Source organism: Medicago truncatula, chromosome 1 (genome assembly GCF_003473485.1).
Source record: "Medicago truncatula cultivar Jemalong A17 chromosome 1, MtrunA17r5.0-ANR, whole genome shotgun sequence".
Lineage (NCBI taxonomy): Eukaryota > Viridiplantae > Streptophyta > Magnoliopsida > Fabales > Fabaceae > Medicago > Medicago truncatula.
Genome location: NC_053042.1, coordinates 28,574,798 through 28,592,343, shown reverse-complemented (window position 1 = coordinate 28,592,343; position 17,546 = coordinate 28,574,798). Strand labels below are relative to the sequence as shown.

At 31.7% G+C, this 17,546-nt stretch overlaps 2 protein-coding genes across 2 annotated transcripts; one reads left to right on the top strand and one right to left on the bottom strand.

Annotated features, from left to right (window-relative positions):
- Positions 1-7,437: 7,437 nt before the first annotated feature.
- On the bottom strand, positions 7,438-9,783 carry LOC11431189 (uncharacterized). Its single transcript, XM_003590268.4, has 3 exons — positions 9,386-9,783; positions 8,083-8,187; positions 7,438-7,971 (listed from the first exon to the last, which is right to left on the bottom strand). Exons 1-3 carry the CDS (start codon positions 9,689-9,691, stop codon positions 7,660-7,662), a joined length of 723 nt encoding a protein of 240 aa, XP_003590316.1. The 5' UTR covers positions 9,692-9,783; the 3' UTR covers positions 7,438-7,659.
- Positions 9,784-13,396: 3,613 nt separating this feature from the next.
- Positions 13,397-13,957, top strand: LOC11424424 (dirigent protein 21). Its single transcript, XM_003590266.3, has one exon. The coding sequence runs from the start codon at positions 13,397-13,399 to the stop codon at positions 13,955-13,957; it is 561 nt and encodes a 186-aa protein (XP_003590314.1).
- Positions 13,958-17,546: the final 3,589 nt, after the last annotated feature.

Here is a 17,546-nt window from a genome sequence, read left to right as displayed (position 1 = left end):
TGTCCAAAAAAGCAAGTGTTTTATAACTATCAAAGAGAGGGAAATGTAACTGAAAATTGGGGAAAAAGAAAAAATTACAGTAGACAAGTTTGTTATATAGAATATGTCAAACACAGTTTGTTATGTAGAATTTTAGTTTGGCCATTATTATAAAATGTTACTTCTTAAACAATAAAATTACTGCTTAAATTATATAGTTGTGGAAATGAAGCTTTCTACCAATTTTGTTATTCTTATGTCTCTCTTTATACGTTAAGCATTTAATTAAGTGTTCATGCTTTTATGCTTCTATATTTAACAATCAAATTTCTTAATTTGTAGAATTATATGATGACAACGATGATGTTTAAGAAGACGAAACTCATAGAAGTGGACAAGCATCAAACAGTGTGGATGTTGTGAACCTTACTGAAATTGAATTGCCTTTGTTGGGAGCGACTTTTCGGATCATTAAAACTTTTGTTATGTTATTTTGGATAATTGGTATTTTGAATTTAGAATCTTAGTCATTATGGATAATTGATTTGTTACGTTAATGTTACTATGTTAGTATGAATAATTTTTATTCTCTTGGATCAATCTTAATTTATTGTTCTTTTGTTCACTATTTGTGTACATTTGTTCTTCTGGTATTGTTTTATGTTCGGTCCTTAAATAATGAGAAAAAAAAAAGATACGTTTGGGCAAGCCCGTTAGCCCGGGTGCCCGTATAGGCCCGGGCTCGGGCTCTATAATTCCAGCCCATATTTAATCCGGGCTTTTCATCCCGGCCCTAAAAATCCTATTACCCGTTCAGGCCAAGCCGAAACGGGTCTGACAGCATGTTTTGACAACTCTAGTAATGGTATTCTGGGATGGTGAGTTTATGATAGATAAATAATCATTTTAAGTAGGTGAGGGTTGGGTTGTTGTAGTGGTGTTTTGACGAGGATAAGTTTGGTGTGAGTTAAGAAAATATGTGTCGCTTGTATCCTAAAATTCATAACTACGGGAGTGAAGGTCTCACCGTAATTGATAATATTTTATTTACGCGCGCCATCACCCATAAGACATGCTTAGTATCTTTCAAATGATCCATCCAATTTATTTTTATGCATGGAACTACACAAACTTCGAATAATATTAGCATTAGACGTACAAGGCACTAATTACAACATATTATTTTCAATAAGAGAATTGTATTTGTCTTTCTTGGCCATTTTCCAGTTATGATCATGCAATTCATGATCATAATAGACAAAGGACAAATAGGCTTTTAAGTTTGAGTATGGAGATTAATTTTTTTTTTTTTAGGCTTAAAGATTTCATGTTGTGCTCGGATGGTCATTTAAGAAAAGTGAGGCAGTTTATGCAGTGAAATAGTTGAGTCAACGGTTTGTGGTAAGGTCGGATGTGGGAACATGCTGGATTTTGGTGTATGTGATTGCATTTATTGGGAGGTATGATCCAAAGTAACGATATTTTAAAAACTTATTAGATATAATGAAAATACTTTGGTGAAGAAAGCTTCAAACAAAAGCTCCCGGATGTCCAAAACAGTTGTACCATAACTCATTGGATAATGTGACAAAGGTATATGGTTGTACTATACAAATGCAACCATATAGCCATGTTTGAAAATCTGTCACAGAAAAATCGAAAGGATCAAATTCATTATAAACATCATTATGAGTGGTAAAATTTCGTACAAAAATAAGTTTTTTTTTAAATTAATTTTGGTGCATGCAAGACATTGATTATGGTTACATAATGATGAGGTGATAAGTTCCGAAATGACTTTATTTTACAAAAGTATTATTTAGTGAAAGAATTTTTTTTGTTACCAATGAAGATTGATTCATATGGTAAGAAGTTGACTCATCCATAAAGTCATGGTTTAACTTCTGTTGTCGATGTGAGGGCATTGTTAATGAGTGATTTGTAAGTTCTTTTGTAATTAATTTTGTTTGAGAAAGAGAAATTATGAATTATTGTACACAATTATCCTTCATCAATGACATTAAAAAGATAAATTAAAGAATTGAAAGATGAGAATAATAAATAATTGCAGGTATAATAGAAAAAATAACATTAATTATTGTTTTACTAATATTATAAATCGACTTATAATATAGGACAAACATTTTTCCCCAAAATAACTTATTTTATAGGATTGCTTATGAGATAAGAATGCTTCTTTGTTCTTTTCTATGTTCTTCTTTTCTCCATTTTGAGATGATGTGTATTATCCGCAAGTGCACGGTTTTATCAGAGTAGTAAAAATATCGTTCCAACAGGGAGTTGTTGTAATTATGATTCTCTTTTTAATGGTGATTAGCTGAAATATCAAAGTTTGGATTTTGATTGAAGTAAAATAATAATAAAAAGCGCATCGGGGTTATTGGTTCGTCATAATGACAAATCTTTCACAATCCAACCCTAATACCTAAATCTTATGTTAAATCTATTTCTAAAGACCGATTTCTCTAAAGCATATCAAGGTTTCTCTCGAAATCAATGAGTGTGTTTCAATAACAACCACGTCTATTCTCATGGTTGATCGTTATTGAAACCCATTAAGAGTGAAACTTTAATGTCTCAAGGTTTACTAGACTATTCTCATGTTTCGTAACCCTTATCTAATCTCACATACTAACCTTCTTCTTTCGATACTTCGGTTAGTATTTGAAATAAGAATTAAGAACGGTGAGATTAGATTAGAAAAATAGATTCACATAAAATTAGGGTTATAGGCTTGGTTTGATAAGATTATGTCATTAGACTCATCCAACAATCCCAAGACAAAGAAGTTTACTCACTCATGTTCATCGTAAACATAAAGATTAAGGAGAAGGAGAAGAACATGAAAGTAAATAGCTGAAAATAAAAGTGCAGAATTTAAAGGACAAGAAAATAAGAACTTTTGTTCAAAGAAATAGTTGTCACATAAAATCCCCAAGAACAAAAGATGATTCATAAGTCTGGTGGCTGCCCTATTTATAGCCTAAAAGCTAACTTGAGCCCTAAGAAAAGGCATAAACATTACATAGCAAAGCAACTCATTCACTTTTAGGTCTAAAAAATAACAAAACATAGCAGCTGAAGCTTGGCACGGTCGTGCTCAGCTTGGCATGGATTGTGCCTGTCTTCAACGCAAAACGGTAAAAAGGGGGCTGGAGGTCGCGCACGGCCGTGCGTGTGGGAGCACGGACCGTGCGCAAGGTTCTGGTCCTATAGGCACGTTCTTAATGCAAGGGCGCACGGTCAGTGCAATTGCAGGCACGACCGTGCGCGATAGATTTGTACAGGATCTTCATACTTTTGGTGTCAATCAGCTCTAAATCATGCTCTAGATCCTTTCTTTTCTTAACCATGCTCCAAAACCCTTTCTTTTGCTCCAAGACTCAATCTTTCACCATATTTGATCATGAAATAAATTACACAAGATTTGAAATACCAAAGTTCTAAAAGGTATTAAAAACAAATAAAATCCTAATAAACTTGACACTTAAAACACTAAATTATTGACTTATGATGAGATAAGAACTTCTATTAATCAAGTTGGAGAAAATATTATATAAATCACATTCGAATCCGCCTACTCTATGTTCTCACACACATATACAATAAAAAGGCCAATTGCAGTAGCATCACTATTATATTCACCCAGGACAGAAAATTTATGGAAATTATTTCTTTGTTTTTTATATGATAGAGATGCTAATAATATTGCACCCGTTGATCTAGTATTGTTGAAGCTTTATATATATGGCTCATTAAGGGTATTTTGTTATAGATTTAAAAATAATATAAAAAATATGTAATAAAACAAATCAAAGAACTGTTTGAAATTATTAGTATTAAAAACAAATAATTTTAAATTATCTAAGGCCTGTTTAATTTGGATAAACACTTATTTGCAACTTACTCCCTCCGTCCCTAAATGTAAACACTCTTTCCCTTTAATAAAAGGGTGCTTAAATATAAAGACGGAGAAAGTATAACACAAGCGTTTATCGACCATGCAAACTACATTGCATTATCCTTACATATTGTTCTAAGCTCACGGAAATTGTATAAACTCTTTTTATAGCCAAAGATAAAATAATACTTTCTTCTAACTAAACAATAAGCTCATGAAAATAAGTTAAAAACATCTTATGAACAATATCATAAGATATTTTTACAAGTTCTCTGAAACATTTTTACAAACATTAAACTCGTAGATAAACTTAAATAATTCGATCTAAACAAGACCTTAATTAATATCAAAATCATTTTTAAATAATCTGCAGTCGACCATTTTAATAAATGATTGAGAATTCTTTTCTGCTCTCTCTTGTTCCTTTTTTAAGATGAAAGGTTATTTTTTTGAATATAAACTATAGTAGAACGGAATCCTAAGCACCCATTAAAGAGAATATATACTACCTAGTCATATCTCCAAATTATACAAAATGTCGTAGTGGTCCATATCATTCACTCCATAATATATACTATTTTTTATGTGTATGTAATCACTTTCCCTAAAAAAAAAAATGTATGTAATCACTTGTCCCTATCTTCATAAGGTAAATACTACTTTGGATCGAACCATGACATAAGCACAAAAAGAAAAGAAAATAGAAGGAGACAATCCCTTCTTCTTTAGTTGGATTATCGTCCCTAGTTAAAAGATTTTTTTTTTATTGGAAAATGTTAATAACTAGTTATTAGATTAAATATTTATTCATAATTAGATGTTTTCCCCTAAAAAAAATTAGATTTTTTTCTCTCTCTTTATTTGTGTGTTTATGCTGTGCTGTATGAATTTTGTCCATTTGTGAATTTGAGTGCTAGTTTAACGAAACGTAGTAACAAATAACAATATTAAATAGTTATTTTTTATGGAGGAATATTAAATAGTAGTATACAGACATTTATTCATATTTTATTATCTAGATTTCTAAGTATTTTTAAATTAATGTTATATTTAAGTGGTGAGATTTAAATTCGAATTTGTGTAAAATAATTTTATACTTACTATTTAAACTTAAAAATCAATCTCTTTCAAAAAAAAAAAAAAAAAAACTTAAAAAACAATCAGCATTTTATGATTATCTTTTGGTTTGTATGTATGGGATGATTTCTTGTAACGCGAATTCTATGGTACACCCAACATTTTGAGTGTACCGGCACACCAAACATTAAATTAATAATTAAATTGATTGTTTTTTGAAGAAAAAATAATTATTTTCTATTATTGACAATTATAATAATTAAACCTTATTTACCAAAAGCGTCGATGAAATAAAATTTACTTTTTTTGAATTTTTATTGCTCATAATGAAGAATATTGATTATTTTGTATGAAAAAATGTTAAAAATTTAATATAATTCATATATACAATGAAATGATTTTTTTTTCTCATGAGATGGTATTTTCTAAAATATAAATAATGACAAATAACAACTTATTTCATAAAATGATCATTAATTTATAAATTTATGAAGCAGAATATCGGTACACCTCAATTTATGAGGTGCACCGCAGAAGCTCCCTTCTTGTAAGGTTACTGTTGTTGCAACTGCTTTCCCTCAAACTCCATAACGTTTTAAGGTTCAAATATAATTAATAAGAAAACTAAATATTACACTACATCATATTTATCGAGGACAACAACGTTTTCACTTGTTAAAAAAGATCTAAACTGTGACACCACCGAAATATGTTCACTGTTAATGGCATGTGGATTAGATAGTGGATCTTCTCTTAATTTTGATCCAAATAGAATATTGTTGGTACTTGCATCGCCCTTTGGGTTCAAGTGGATATGCTAAATGTTTGTTAGTTAAATTTGTTTTGATATGGAATTTGAATTTTCATTGTGTTAAAGATTTCTAAATATTAGTCAGACTTGTATAAGACATTAATTTTAATTCACAGTCAGTGTAAAACTTTTTAGTATATACACAGCTAACAAATTATAAATTATCATTGGCCAAATGCATCCCAAAATCCTTTAAGTTTCGCGTTTGTACTGGATCAGTCCTTTAAGTTATTAAAAGCTTATGCCGTTACCCTTTCAGTCAACCTTCGTTACAAAAACGCTGAGATATCCGTTAACTGAGTGACGTGGCTTAAGACGCTGCATTTTGGTCATTCCAATGTGTTTCAATCTGAAGAATTTGGGCGATTTGAAGCCATGCTTTTCTTCAAAAAGCTTCAAATTGATTGTTAATGAGGTTAGGGTTTTCAATTTGGGGACGAATGGGTGAAATTGAAGAGGAATGATGAGGAATATGATGGGGCAGTATTGAAACACGCTGGATAGGCCATAACGCGACATTTTATGCCACATCACGTACTTAACGGAAAACTCAACTTTATTGTAATGGAGGTTGACTAAAATGATAACGACGTAAGCTTTTAATAACTTAAATGATCAATTTAAAACTTTAAAAACTTATAGACTGATCCGGTACAAACGTGAAACTTAAAGACCTCATGAGGTATTTGACCATTATCATTTGTATTACTTTTTAAAGCAGAGGTAGTTAAAATCTTTTTTTTTTTTTCAGTTTTTTTGACCAATGTGACTCGAAATGATTACTAAAAATAAGGCTTAAATGTAGTTTTCAGCCCCCAAGGATAAACTGTAATGTTTGCCCCATATCTCTAATTGCACGATTTAGCTAATTCAGTTCAGAAAATTTGATCAACACATGATTTTAACAATTTAATTCGACTTGACAATAAATTTGAAGAGAGTGCGAGTGACATATGGTCTAGAGGTATTAGCTTTGACTGTAATCCAACAATAATTGATTCGACATCACAGTAACGCACATTATCAACAAATAGACCCATATAAATTAATCTTTTCTTACATGTAAATCACTGACTAATGACTGCAGAAGTGAAGTCCATTTTGAGCAAGCTCAAGTATTTTTAATAATAATAACCAACACCATGATCGCTTTTGGATTTGATTATCACTGAAATAAGCACTTGATGCAGAGTTTGGGAAAGGTTGTTTAAACAACTCATGATCTGTTCATAAGCTATTTTCGGTTTATTTCGACAGGCTCCCTAAGATAGTTTACGAAAATAACTTTTAGTTTATATAGAAAACATTCTACAAGATTTTTTCTGTAACTATAGGAAAGTGCTTGTGTAATAAACACTTATCCTGTAGGTGCTGAATTAAGTTATTTATCCAAACAAAACCCATGTTAAGTACCAATTGAAATAAATAATACACTATCTAACCCATGTCTTAAGTCATAACTATGTTGTGTGTGTATCAATTTATCACATCACTTCTCATACTAATCAATCATTATCGATATTCTAGCTTATCAGGAATACTTTTGTTAAAAAGAAAAGCCCCAACTCAATTCTTTGCATATGTTAAAGAATTTGGCCAAAGATATGCAGAATCCAACTATGACTACATAAAGGATTAATTACACTAATTGGCATGTCAAATACATTTCACCGCAGTTAAATAAGAATTCATAAGGACTGTATCCAGCATAATCAATATAACATTTGATATACAAATGTACACACCATCATTCTAGGTTTCACAAATACATTTAGAATAGAAGGGAGCAGGTGGGAAATTGATACATTAAAAACATGAGTAAATCACAACAGAATGGAACAAATAAAATCAACAAAAGAACTAAAGGAAATTAGAAAAACTTATCATACTGGCTAGTGAGTGAACTTCTCAGATTTGAATAAAGGCCGTAGAGTGAATACTGGCGAAGGTTTTTCACTTCATACCAAGAGTTAAGAGCTGATAGGTGTTTATCTGTGCCCGAGAATGCCAATTGTATACCTAAGCTGCAATCCACAGTTCCACTATGGGTCTTGCAACTAGAAGTTGGTAGTGCACAATCCTGACCATTAAGACAAACAGCTTTTGAGTTTTTCGGGCATTTAGAACACCCATCTCTTTTCCAGAACAAATTTTGCAGCCTGCCCTTCTTAAATTCGAGAACCTGCAGGAGTAAGATTTCAAATGGTTCTTAGTAATGATTACAACTACAAGAATTCAAAAGAACTCAGAATTATTGAAAAGTTTTTTTAGACAGAGGAAAAAATCTCCTTACAAGAGTAAAACTGGTCACAGTATATGAGCCATTTGCAATAAAAGCAGGAGGGGATCTTGCTGCATACTTCCGACCAGCAAATGCAACCATATAGCCATATGAGTCCTGGAACAACGACGAAAATACAATCCCACACAAATTAATCAAAAGATAGACAGAAAAGCACAAGTTGGCCAAACTGGTGATGAAATTAAGCCGACACAAGACAAGCATTAAGAACCTTTCATGTTCAATTACGGAACTATACAAATATGTACTTATTTGGTTTATAAACTAAGGCAATGCCTTTCCTAGCAAGTGGATAATGGGAATGTGGAAAATAAGAATAGAATTGAAAATCGAGTTAGATAAAGATTCTGATCTTCAAGTTTATCTCAGAAATCAATTTTATTTTTTTTTTAAAATTCGGTATCCGATCCAAGAATCGACTAATCCGAGGGGACCAATCCCACCGCCCACTTGCGGGGGCCCCGTTTAAAGCCAGAGCAAGCTCTGTATGGACTTAGCCCACCGAAATTGGCACCAGAGGGAATCGAACCTGAGACCTCTGGAGGAGCAAACTCCAAGATCCCAAGCCAACCACTAGGCCAACCCCAAATGGGTTAACTTGTATTTTAAATTAGTTGCACTTTACTTTCAATCATCCTTCGTTTTAGGGTTGTAAACTACAGAAGTGAAGTATTTTTACTTCCAAATCCCCTAACTCCTATTTTCCAATAAATAACTCAACAATCATAGCCAAAATTCAAAACTAAAAAACATTGCTGTCAATTGCAGATAGTGGATTGTTAAAGTTCCGCTATCAAATAGTGCTATAACGCTACTATAGCCATTATTTGATAACATTTTATACTAAATAGTGTATTGCGTCACAACAGCTGTTTGTCCAAATTCCACTATGCTATATCGGTATAGCACCACTATAGCTTCTATTTAACAGCATTGCTAAAAATATAACAAACATTTTCACCAAAAGCCCAAAACGTAGAGACTTTGATCCATATACGATATACCCGAAAATGTCGATCATTATAACCCAAAGTACAGTTAAAATGAAATTTCCAGAAATTTCACAGTTAATCAGCATTCCAGTTCCAAGATTACATTTCATTGCTAGACTATGCAACACTGCTACATTACCCAAAATACACTAAAATTAGGGTTTAGTAAATTTTTCCAGTTAATTATCAAATAAACTAATCAAAATCATGAAAACAAGAACAAAAAATAAAACTTTACCTAATTGAAATAAATTATTTCAATACTCTAAAAATGAAAGAGAAGAAAGGAAAAAAGAACGAACCGCGACGAAGGAAGAAGAATTAACAGTAAGCAACGAGATCTCATCGACCTTAGGTCTAAACAAAGAGATCTGAGAATTGGAATTGGAAAGCGAGAGTCTAGAATCACACGGAGATAACTGAATGCTATTGTTATTGTTGTAGAAGAATTTGTCCTTCGAAGCGAACGCGAATCCCAACGTGAATCCGTCGGATCTCTGGACGCGTGTGTCTGTGCATGGAGAGAATACTTTGTTTGTGTCGCCGGCGTATGCTGAAGCTAGAAACGCCGCCGTGAGTGCCGCTGTTAGTAAGGTGATAACCGCCATGGAAGAAGTGTGAAAACTGCTGATTCGGTTTACTATAGGTGTTGGTGTTGGTTGGATTTTGAAGTTTGGTCGTGTTGCGTTTTGACTTAAACGACCACCTTAACAACAGTTTTTGAATAGTTAGTTTATTATCCACACATCTTATTTCAACAACTAATTTTATAACAACTTATTTGACAACAAAAATTTACAAAGAAAAAATAGTATTGACACGGAAACTAGAGCAATAGAGAGATAAACTAAAAAATAAGGTAAATATGAGAGAGAAAGTCACAAAAGTTGTCATAAAATAGATGTTCAAATATCATTTCTCTTTCTTAAAATAAATGTACAATTTCATTACTATAGTTTTAGTTGTATTTTACTATATTTTTGTGTAGTTTTATCATGATTTATGTTATTTATGTAGTTTATATGATAATTTTGAATTATTATAAGCATTTTAGTTTAAATATGTTGATTTTTAATTTTATTTTGGCTTAATTACACTTTTGTCCCTTAACTTTTGTCAATTGTGTGATTATACTCCTCATTCTTTTAATTGAGCGTTTTTGCACCCTCTCATTTGCCTCGTTTCTGGTTTAATGGCTCTTCATGTGTTTCAGTGTTGGTGTTAGAGCTGTAAAAAAGCCCACATTTTGGACATAGCCGGGCCTAAAAAACTAACCCAAAAATGCACTCGGGCTTTTTTGGCCTATTCAAAAATGGGTCGGGGCGGGTTGGGCCATTATTACTATTTAATTTGATTTTTGTTAAAAAAAATATATTTTTTAAAAAAAGTTATCAACTATTTTAAAATTTATTAATAAAAAAATATTAAAATAAATAAACTTAATAAAAATTAATTAGTTTAGCTTAAAGTTTATAAATTATTAATTTGATTTAATTGAATGAATAATCTAGATTTTAATTAATATTCAATGTTAATGTAAATTTTATTTTTTTTGAAGGACTGTTAATGTAAAAATTATTTACACTTTTATGTCCATACAATCATATTTGAACAAAAAATAGTGGTGAGTGACTAATATATAAAAAATACATAAAAAAGAGTGAATAAATTTTAAAAGTAAAAAATAAACGGGTCGAGTCAACTGGCCCATGGCCCACACAGGCCGAGTCAGGCTCTAGAATTTGCGGCCTAATTATAATTGGGTTGGGTTAGGCTGACCCATTTATGTAGTCGGACCTCTTGGGTCGGGTCAGGCTAACTCATTTGTCACCTTTAGCTGATGTGTCCCATTTTGATGATGTGTCTTCAATTTATGAAGTCCATGTATGTAAATCAAATTTTTGAAAAATAAAAAAATGAAATAATTGGAAACGGAGTTACGTGATGTATGTGACCGTTGTAAAAGAGGATGGATAAATAGGAATCCATAATGAAATCCCAAATCTCCATCTTCTTCCTCTTTGCTTCGATCTTCTTCTCCCTAACCTTCATCTTCTTCCTCTTTTATGTGCTCGTTTTCTCATTTCGTTTTCCCGTCGTTTCTGTTTTTGTTCCTCGTTTTTTAATTGTTTCTGTTTATGTTCCTCGTTTTCCTCCACTATTGACGTTAACCATTGATTCAGTCTTCTTCGTCTTTCCACAATCACTGTTCGTTGATGTTTCCTTCATCGTCGCCTATCCACGGTTGTTCTTCGCCATTGTGATTAGGGTGATAACAGAAGGTGATTTGCGAACAAAAAAATTACAATGTCGTTTAGAGAAATGAAAATGGTATGAAATGGTTCAGATGATTAGGGTTTCGTTTGGGAGAAGAAGAACATAAGGTTATTTGCGATGAGAAGCCATGGGAGAAGATGAGAAGTCGTAGAGAATTAGGGATTCTAATTTGGGGGGTGCGGTTGGAAATTTGTGAGGGTATATAGGAAGGATCAGATGACTCCCTTTCTTGTAAATAACTTATTTAATTTTTTCATTTTTTAACAAATTTGATTTACACACATGGACTTCATTAATTTAAGACACATCATCAAATGGAACACATCAGCATTGAAACCCATGAGGGGTCATTAAATCAAAAAGGGGGTAAAAAAGGGTGCAAAATCGCTCAATTAAAAGGATGGAGTGCAAAATCGCACAATTGGCAAAAAAATAGGGGTAAAATCGCCTTTGGTGCCATTGATTCATTTTAGATGAGAGAGAGTGATGAATGAATGATTAAAATAAATTATTTAAATGAGAGAGAATGAGTGGTTAAGAGAAAGATGGAAACAAAGGTATCAATGACACCAAAAGCTAATAACACCCAAGTGCTACCCGAAGCTTGGTTGGCCAATGCTTGATGTGAGCTAGTTCTCTTAGTGGAAAAAATTGAAAGTCTTGTGTTAAGGGTTCTGATTTGTTTAGGACTAGCCTTGAATGATCAGAGCATTAGTAGATGTTTGATTTAACCTCTTTCTTTGATTCAGCGGGTCTCTATTCTAGATATGGCTCCATTAAACTAGTGTCACATTTGAAGCCCCCACGTGTGTTGACAAAGTAAAAGAGTGTGTTTAAAGTGTTGTCCCTTCTAGGTAAACTCGAGTTGTGGGTCATTGAGCTCGAGTCTAAGGTACTGACTTTGGGCATTGGGTCATGTTGCCATGACAAATTGGGTCGAGCTGAAAAACCTATTTATGATAGTCTATTTTTCTCCAAGCACGAAATATGTAAGGTTGAAGTGGTTAAGTTAATATGAGAATCTTGAAAGGACGAAATGTTTAATTATTTGAACTCCCTATTCTTGCGCATTTTTCGGCTGAATCGAGTACTTACTATTATCCTATTAGTACGTTATGCTCCTTGACACATTTCCTAGTGAAAATAGATGTGTTTTTATTTGATGTTTTTAGTATTGTTGTGTACACCTCCGATTACTATTACAAGCAAAACTTTGCATTTTACATTTATTCAGTTAACAGTGTACATAGTATTTATCATTCAAAGTTTTGCTTAAAAAGCAACGTTTTATAGTTTCAGTGGGCGGGTTAATGGCAGTGCGCGATTTGGTTAGTTGGCGTCTTGCTATCCCTGCTGATAGTTATTTGAATTTTGAATCAATTATTAACGTCACGGCAACGCAGTTTGCCAAATTAAAAAAATTAACAACGAGTCCCGCCATAGAATTTTCTAAGATTTTATTGTCAACGTAAGGTTTAATAGTAAATAATAAATTCCTTCAAAAAACAATAGTAAATAATAAATCATTAATTAACATAGGAATATATCATTTTTTCACTAATTTTGATTTGTAAGAGGAAAACAAATCACCTTAATTAGTATGCTATTTTTTTAAGAGAAAACCTCCTTGGTTTATTGAATATAAAATAAGCATAAAGAGATATCGAAAAAAGATTTGATAATTTTTATCAGTCAAAATTTGATAATTCAAAATACACCTTGATGACATACTAATATTTTTTATTACAAGAGATAAAAATATAAAAATATCAAACAATCTTCCAAAATTTTTGTCAAAAGAAAACGATTCAAGTATAATTTTTTTAACGGGGAAGAGGTGTTGGTAGTTTGGATGATCATGCCCATGGTATTGTGTTAACTCAAAAGTTAAGTAAAACCTAACAAAATGATATTTAATCATGCTTTGAACACTATAAATACTAAAATTGATTCGTAAATACTCATTAACAAAAAGTTATTAAACATTCGAGTTCAACCACTTCTTCACTCACCTTGGTATATTAATTTGACCAAGCATGGTTTCCATTTTCATCCTCTTGCTTCTTTTCAGTAATTACTTCATGAGTGTTCATGGAAGAGTGGTGTCTTTAGCAGAATCCCATATAAGTTTACCCTCAGAAAAACTACAAAGTTCTACTCACATACACTTTTATTTTCATGACATCCTAGATGGTGAAAAACCAACTACGCTCAAAATTATCAACCCACCTAATGAATCATCTCATGGTCCTTTTGGAGCCACTTATATACTAGACAACCCTTTAACTAGAGAACCAAATTTAAGTTCAAAGCTTATTGGAAGAGCTCAAGGAACCTATTCTTTGGCTTCTCAACAAGGTGATTTTGCATTTAAGATTGATATTAATTTTGTTTTTACAGCTGGAACCTACAAAGGGAGCACCCTCACCATGCTTGGGAGGAATGTTATTGTAGATGAAGTTAGAGAAATGCCTATTGTTGGAGGAACTGGTGCTTTTAGATTTGCAAGGGGTTATGCTTTGGCAAAGACTGTTTGGTATAATTCTACATCTGGAAATGCTATTGAAGAGTTCAATATTACAATTTTGCATTTGTAAATGAGTTTTTTTTCTATCGAGTACTATAAATTTGCACATGTTAAGAAGTTTAAAATAGTAAATTTATATTATAACTTATGCATTTTATATTAAATATATAATTTTTTAATGAAAAGTTATTATTTTTCAATAAAAATTTCTAGTTTTAATTCTTTTAATACGTACAATATTATTATACATGTTAGATAAATAAGTTAAGTCTGACGGAAGGTTATTTCAATTAGAATCGAAATTAAATACTCTTGATCTATTCAACTTGAATATGTTGACCGGTTGCATTTAGAATGCACAAATATGAAAGTTGTGCACCATGCCCAACCTACACTTTTCTGGACAGGTGGCAGTTTTGTTACCTGCTAAAAATAAAACATTAAAAAAAAGAAAACATGGAGGTAGTAATTCACACCACCCTTCTCTTTTTCTCTCTCTAAATCTCTCTTCCAATTATCGATCTGTGATTTATTCTTCTTCTTTAATCAATTCTGATTCACATCAATTGAAATTCAATTTGGAATGAAACCAGTTTTTGTTTCAAAATTGTTTTGTTATTAGTTTGTAGATTTATTTATTTGATTTTATTATCTGGGTTGGTGTTAGATCGTTATTTTGTATTGGTTTTTGACTTTTTGTTTGGTTCTCACCTCTCACCTTAGTAACACAATCTCCACTACAAAAAAGCTTCCTTACTTTCCCTCCTCAACCTTCTCGAAGCTCCAATACCAGAGCTTGCTTCAACTTCACCTCACACCTGTAATTTTTTTAAGATTTTGTTTTTCTTCAATGGTTGGTAGATCATGATGGATCAATTGATGATTATGGGTTTGATATATGTTGAAGGTACCAATACATATCTGTCTTGAATCAAAGTAATTACATGAAATCAGTTGTATAAATATTGATTTTAGTTGTATAAGGTCCTCTTTGTGATGCAATAATCACTTTTAATTTCTCATTGGTAATTGGGGGTATGATTATAAAACAAAAATACTGATAATACCATCTTCTAAACATCATTATGTTAGACATAAGAAAAATCAAGAGAACGTTAAGCAGTGGTTGGATTAGCATTTAGCATTTATTAATATGCTCCCTATTTTATCAGGAATTTCTCAGGGAATATATGACGTGATAAATGCATCTTGATTGATAAATACCGAAGTTTCATTTGGGTGGCAAACCGTGTTGAACTAAAACTCGGAGATCTGAGTTTAGAGGCATCAAACTACAATATATATATATATATATATATATTTTTTTTACTAAAAACTGCACACATAAAAAATTACAATAAATGCAATTGTTACAAATTCCCATTTTTAACCAGATAAATAAATAAGATAAAAATAGAACCAACGACATTGAGGTAAAAAATTTAATTTTTGGAAATACTTTAGTATTTTAGAAATTGTTGCAGAAGTTAATGGAAGTTTCCAATATTCAACCTTTGATTTCAAGCTTCTTTAAGTAATTGATTTCAGAAGAAGAGGAAGAAGATGTATATGTTTATGAAACTCTACATGCTTAGAAGAAGAGAAGGAACCCATAATTTAATTATTATTATTTTTTTTGAGAAAACTAACTTGGTATGATAATATGTTTCTGTTGGGTTTTTGCTTTGCTGGGTGATAGATGAACAAACTCTAAAACACAAACAACCGGATCACGTGGGTTTCTTCTTTTTGTTATTAAAGAGAACGTGCAGTAATTAGGTGTTTTTTTATTAAAACAGAACCGAGAGAAGGAGCAATAAGAGAAAAGAGGTTTCAGATCTAAGGAGAGAAAGAGACAAAATTTCAGATTTTGACTTGGGGTAAAGAGAGAAGAATGATTGAATGAGAGAAGATATAGTTTTAGATTTGGGAAAAAAATAAATAAATAGAGTAATTAGGGGAGTTTTTTTAATTTGGGGATTTGGTGAAAATGAGATGGAGGGAGTGTTGGAGCCATATGAAATAGTTGAAAATTAGATGGAGGGAAATGTTGGAGCCATCTCAATAGGTGAAATCAAATTATTTGGGAGTTTTGTCTTTTAATAAATTTTAAGGAAGAATATGAAATTTGATTATTTTGGTATAAGAGGGAAAGTGAAAATGAGTGAAATAGTTCTACCAAAAAAATGGTTAAAGTGAAATTGAGTTTATTTATTTATTTATTTATTTTGAGCAAAAATTCAATTTAATCCTTGTAATTTTCTTCCATGCCAATTTAGTCTTTGACAAGAAAAAAATTTAAATTATTCTCTGATATATTTCTGTACAAATTAATCTCTAACTCGTTGTATTGGAGAGAATAATTTGTCTACTATGAACTAATATATGTTTGTTTTTTTATTGCGGACAAAATTAATCTCTAACTCGTTGGAAAAGGAAGATCTAATAAAGTTCAACCCTAATAGAAGGAATAAAATTGTGAAATTTAAAAATAAAAAAAAAGATGAATTTGAAAAAGGAAGATCAAATAAAGTCCAACCCATAGTAGAAGGAATAAAATTGTGAAAAATAGAAAAATGATGAATTTGAAAAGGAAGATCTAATAAAGTCCAACCAGCTAATCACCCTTAAAACTCTCACGCTAATGACAAAATTCTTCAACCTAAACTACTTCCAAGATTTCAGAACGACTCATCAAACTCACAACTCTAACCTTAACTAAAAAAATCTTAGAGTCAAAGTACTTGGATGAACATTCAATGTCTAATCCAATTTTTAATCGACTAATCAAGCTTACAACTCCCACCCAAATTACAAGATTCTTCGACCTAAACTACTTCCAAGATTTCAGAACGACTCATCAAACTCACAACTCTTACCTTAACTGATAGAATCTTGCAGTCAAAGTACTTGGATGAACGTTCAATGACTAATCCAATTTTTAATTGACTAATCAACCTTGAAACTCTAACCCTAATGACAAAATTATTCAACCTAAACTACTTTCAAGATGTCACAACAACTCGTCAAACTCACAACTCTTACCCCAACTGAAAGAATCTTAGAGTCAAAGTACTTGGATGAACGTTCAATGACTAATCCAATTTTTAATCGAATAATCAAATTCTTTATCGACTAATCAAGCTTAAAACTTTAACCCTAATGACAAGATTCTTCAACCTAAGCTACTTCTAAGATTTCAGAACGACTGATCAAACTCATAACTCTTACCGTAATTGAAAGAATCTAGTAGTGAAAGTACTTGGGTGAACGTTCAATGACTAATGAAACTATTTATCGACTAATCAAGATTACAACTCTCACCCTAATGACATGATTATCGACCTAAACTACTTCAAAGATTTCAGAACGACTCATCAAACTCACAACTCTTAGCCTAACTGAAAGAATCTTGTAGTCAAAGTACTTGGATAAATGTATAATGACTAATCAAACTCTTTATCGACTAATCAAACTTAAAACTCTAACCCTAATGACAAAATTCTTCGACCTAAACTACTTCTAAGATTTCAGAACAAATCAACAAACTCACAACTCTTACCCAAACTAAAAGAATCTTGCAGTGAAAATACTTGGATGAATGTTCAACGACTAATCAAATTCTTTATCGACTAATCAAGCTTAAAACTCTAACCCTG

Bases quoted from the DNA above. Each gene is read 5' to 3' on its own strand.
- LOC11431189 (XM_003590268.4), bottom strand. From the start codon at position 9,691: ATGGCGGTTATCACCTTACTAACAGCGGCACTCACGGCGGCGTTTCTA. The intron at 8,188-9,385 runs GTTCGTTCTTTT...TCGTTGTTCCAG, and splicing joins ATTCTTCTTCCTTCGTCGCG to GACTCATATGGCTATATGGT. The intron at 7,972-8,082 runs GTAAGGAGATTT...TTACTCCTGCAG, and splicing joins CTGTGACCAGTTTTACTCTT to GTTCTCGAATTTAAGAAGGG.
- LOC11424424 (XM_003590266.3), top strand. From the start codon at position 13,397: ATGGTTTCCATTTTCATCCTCTTGCTTCTTTTCAGTAATTACTTCATG.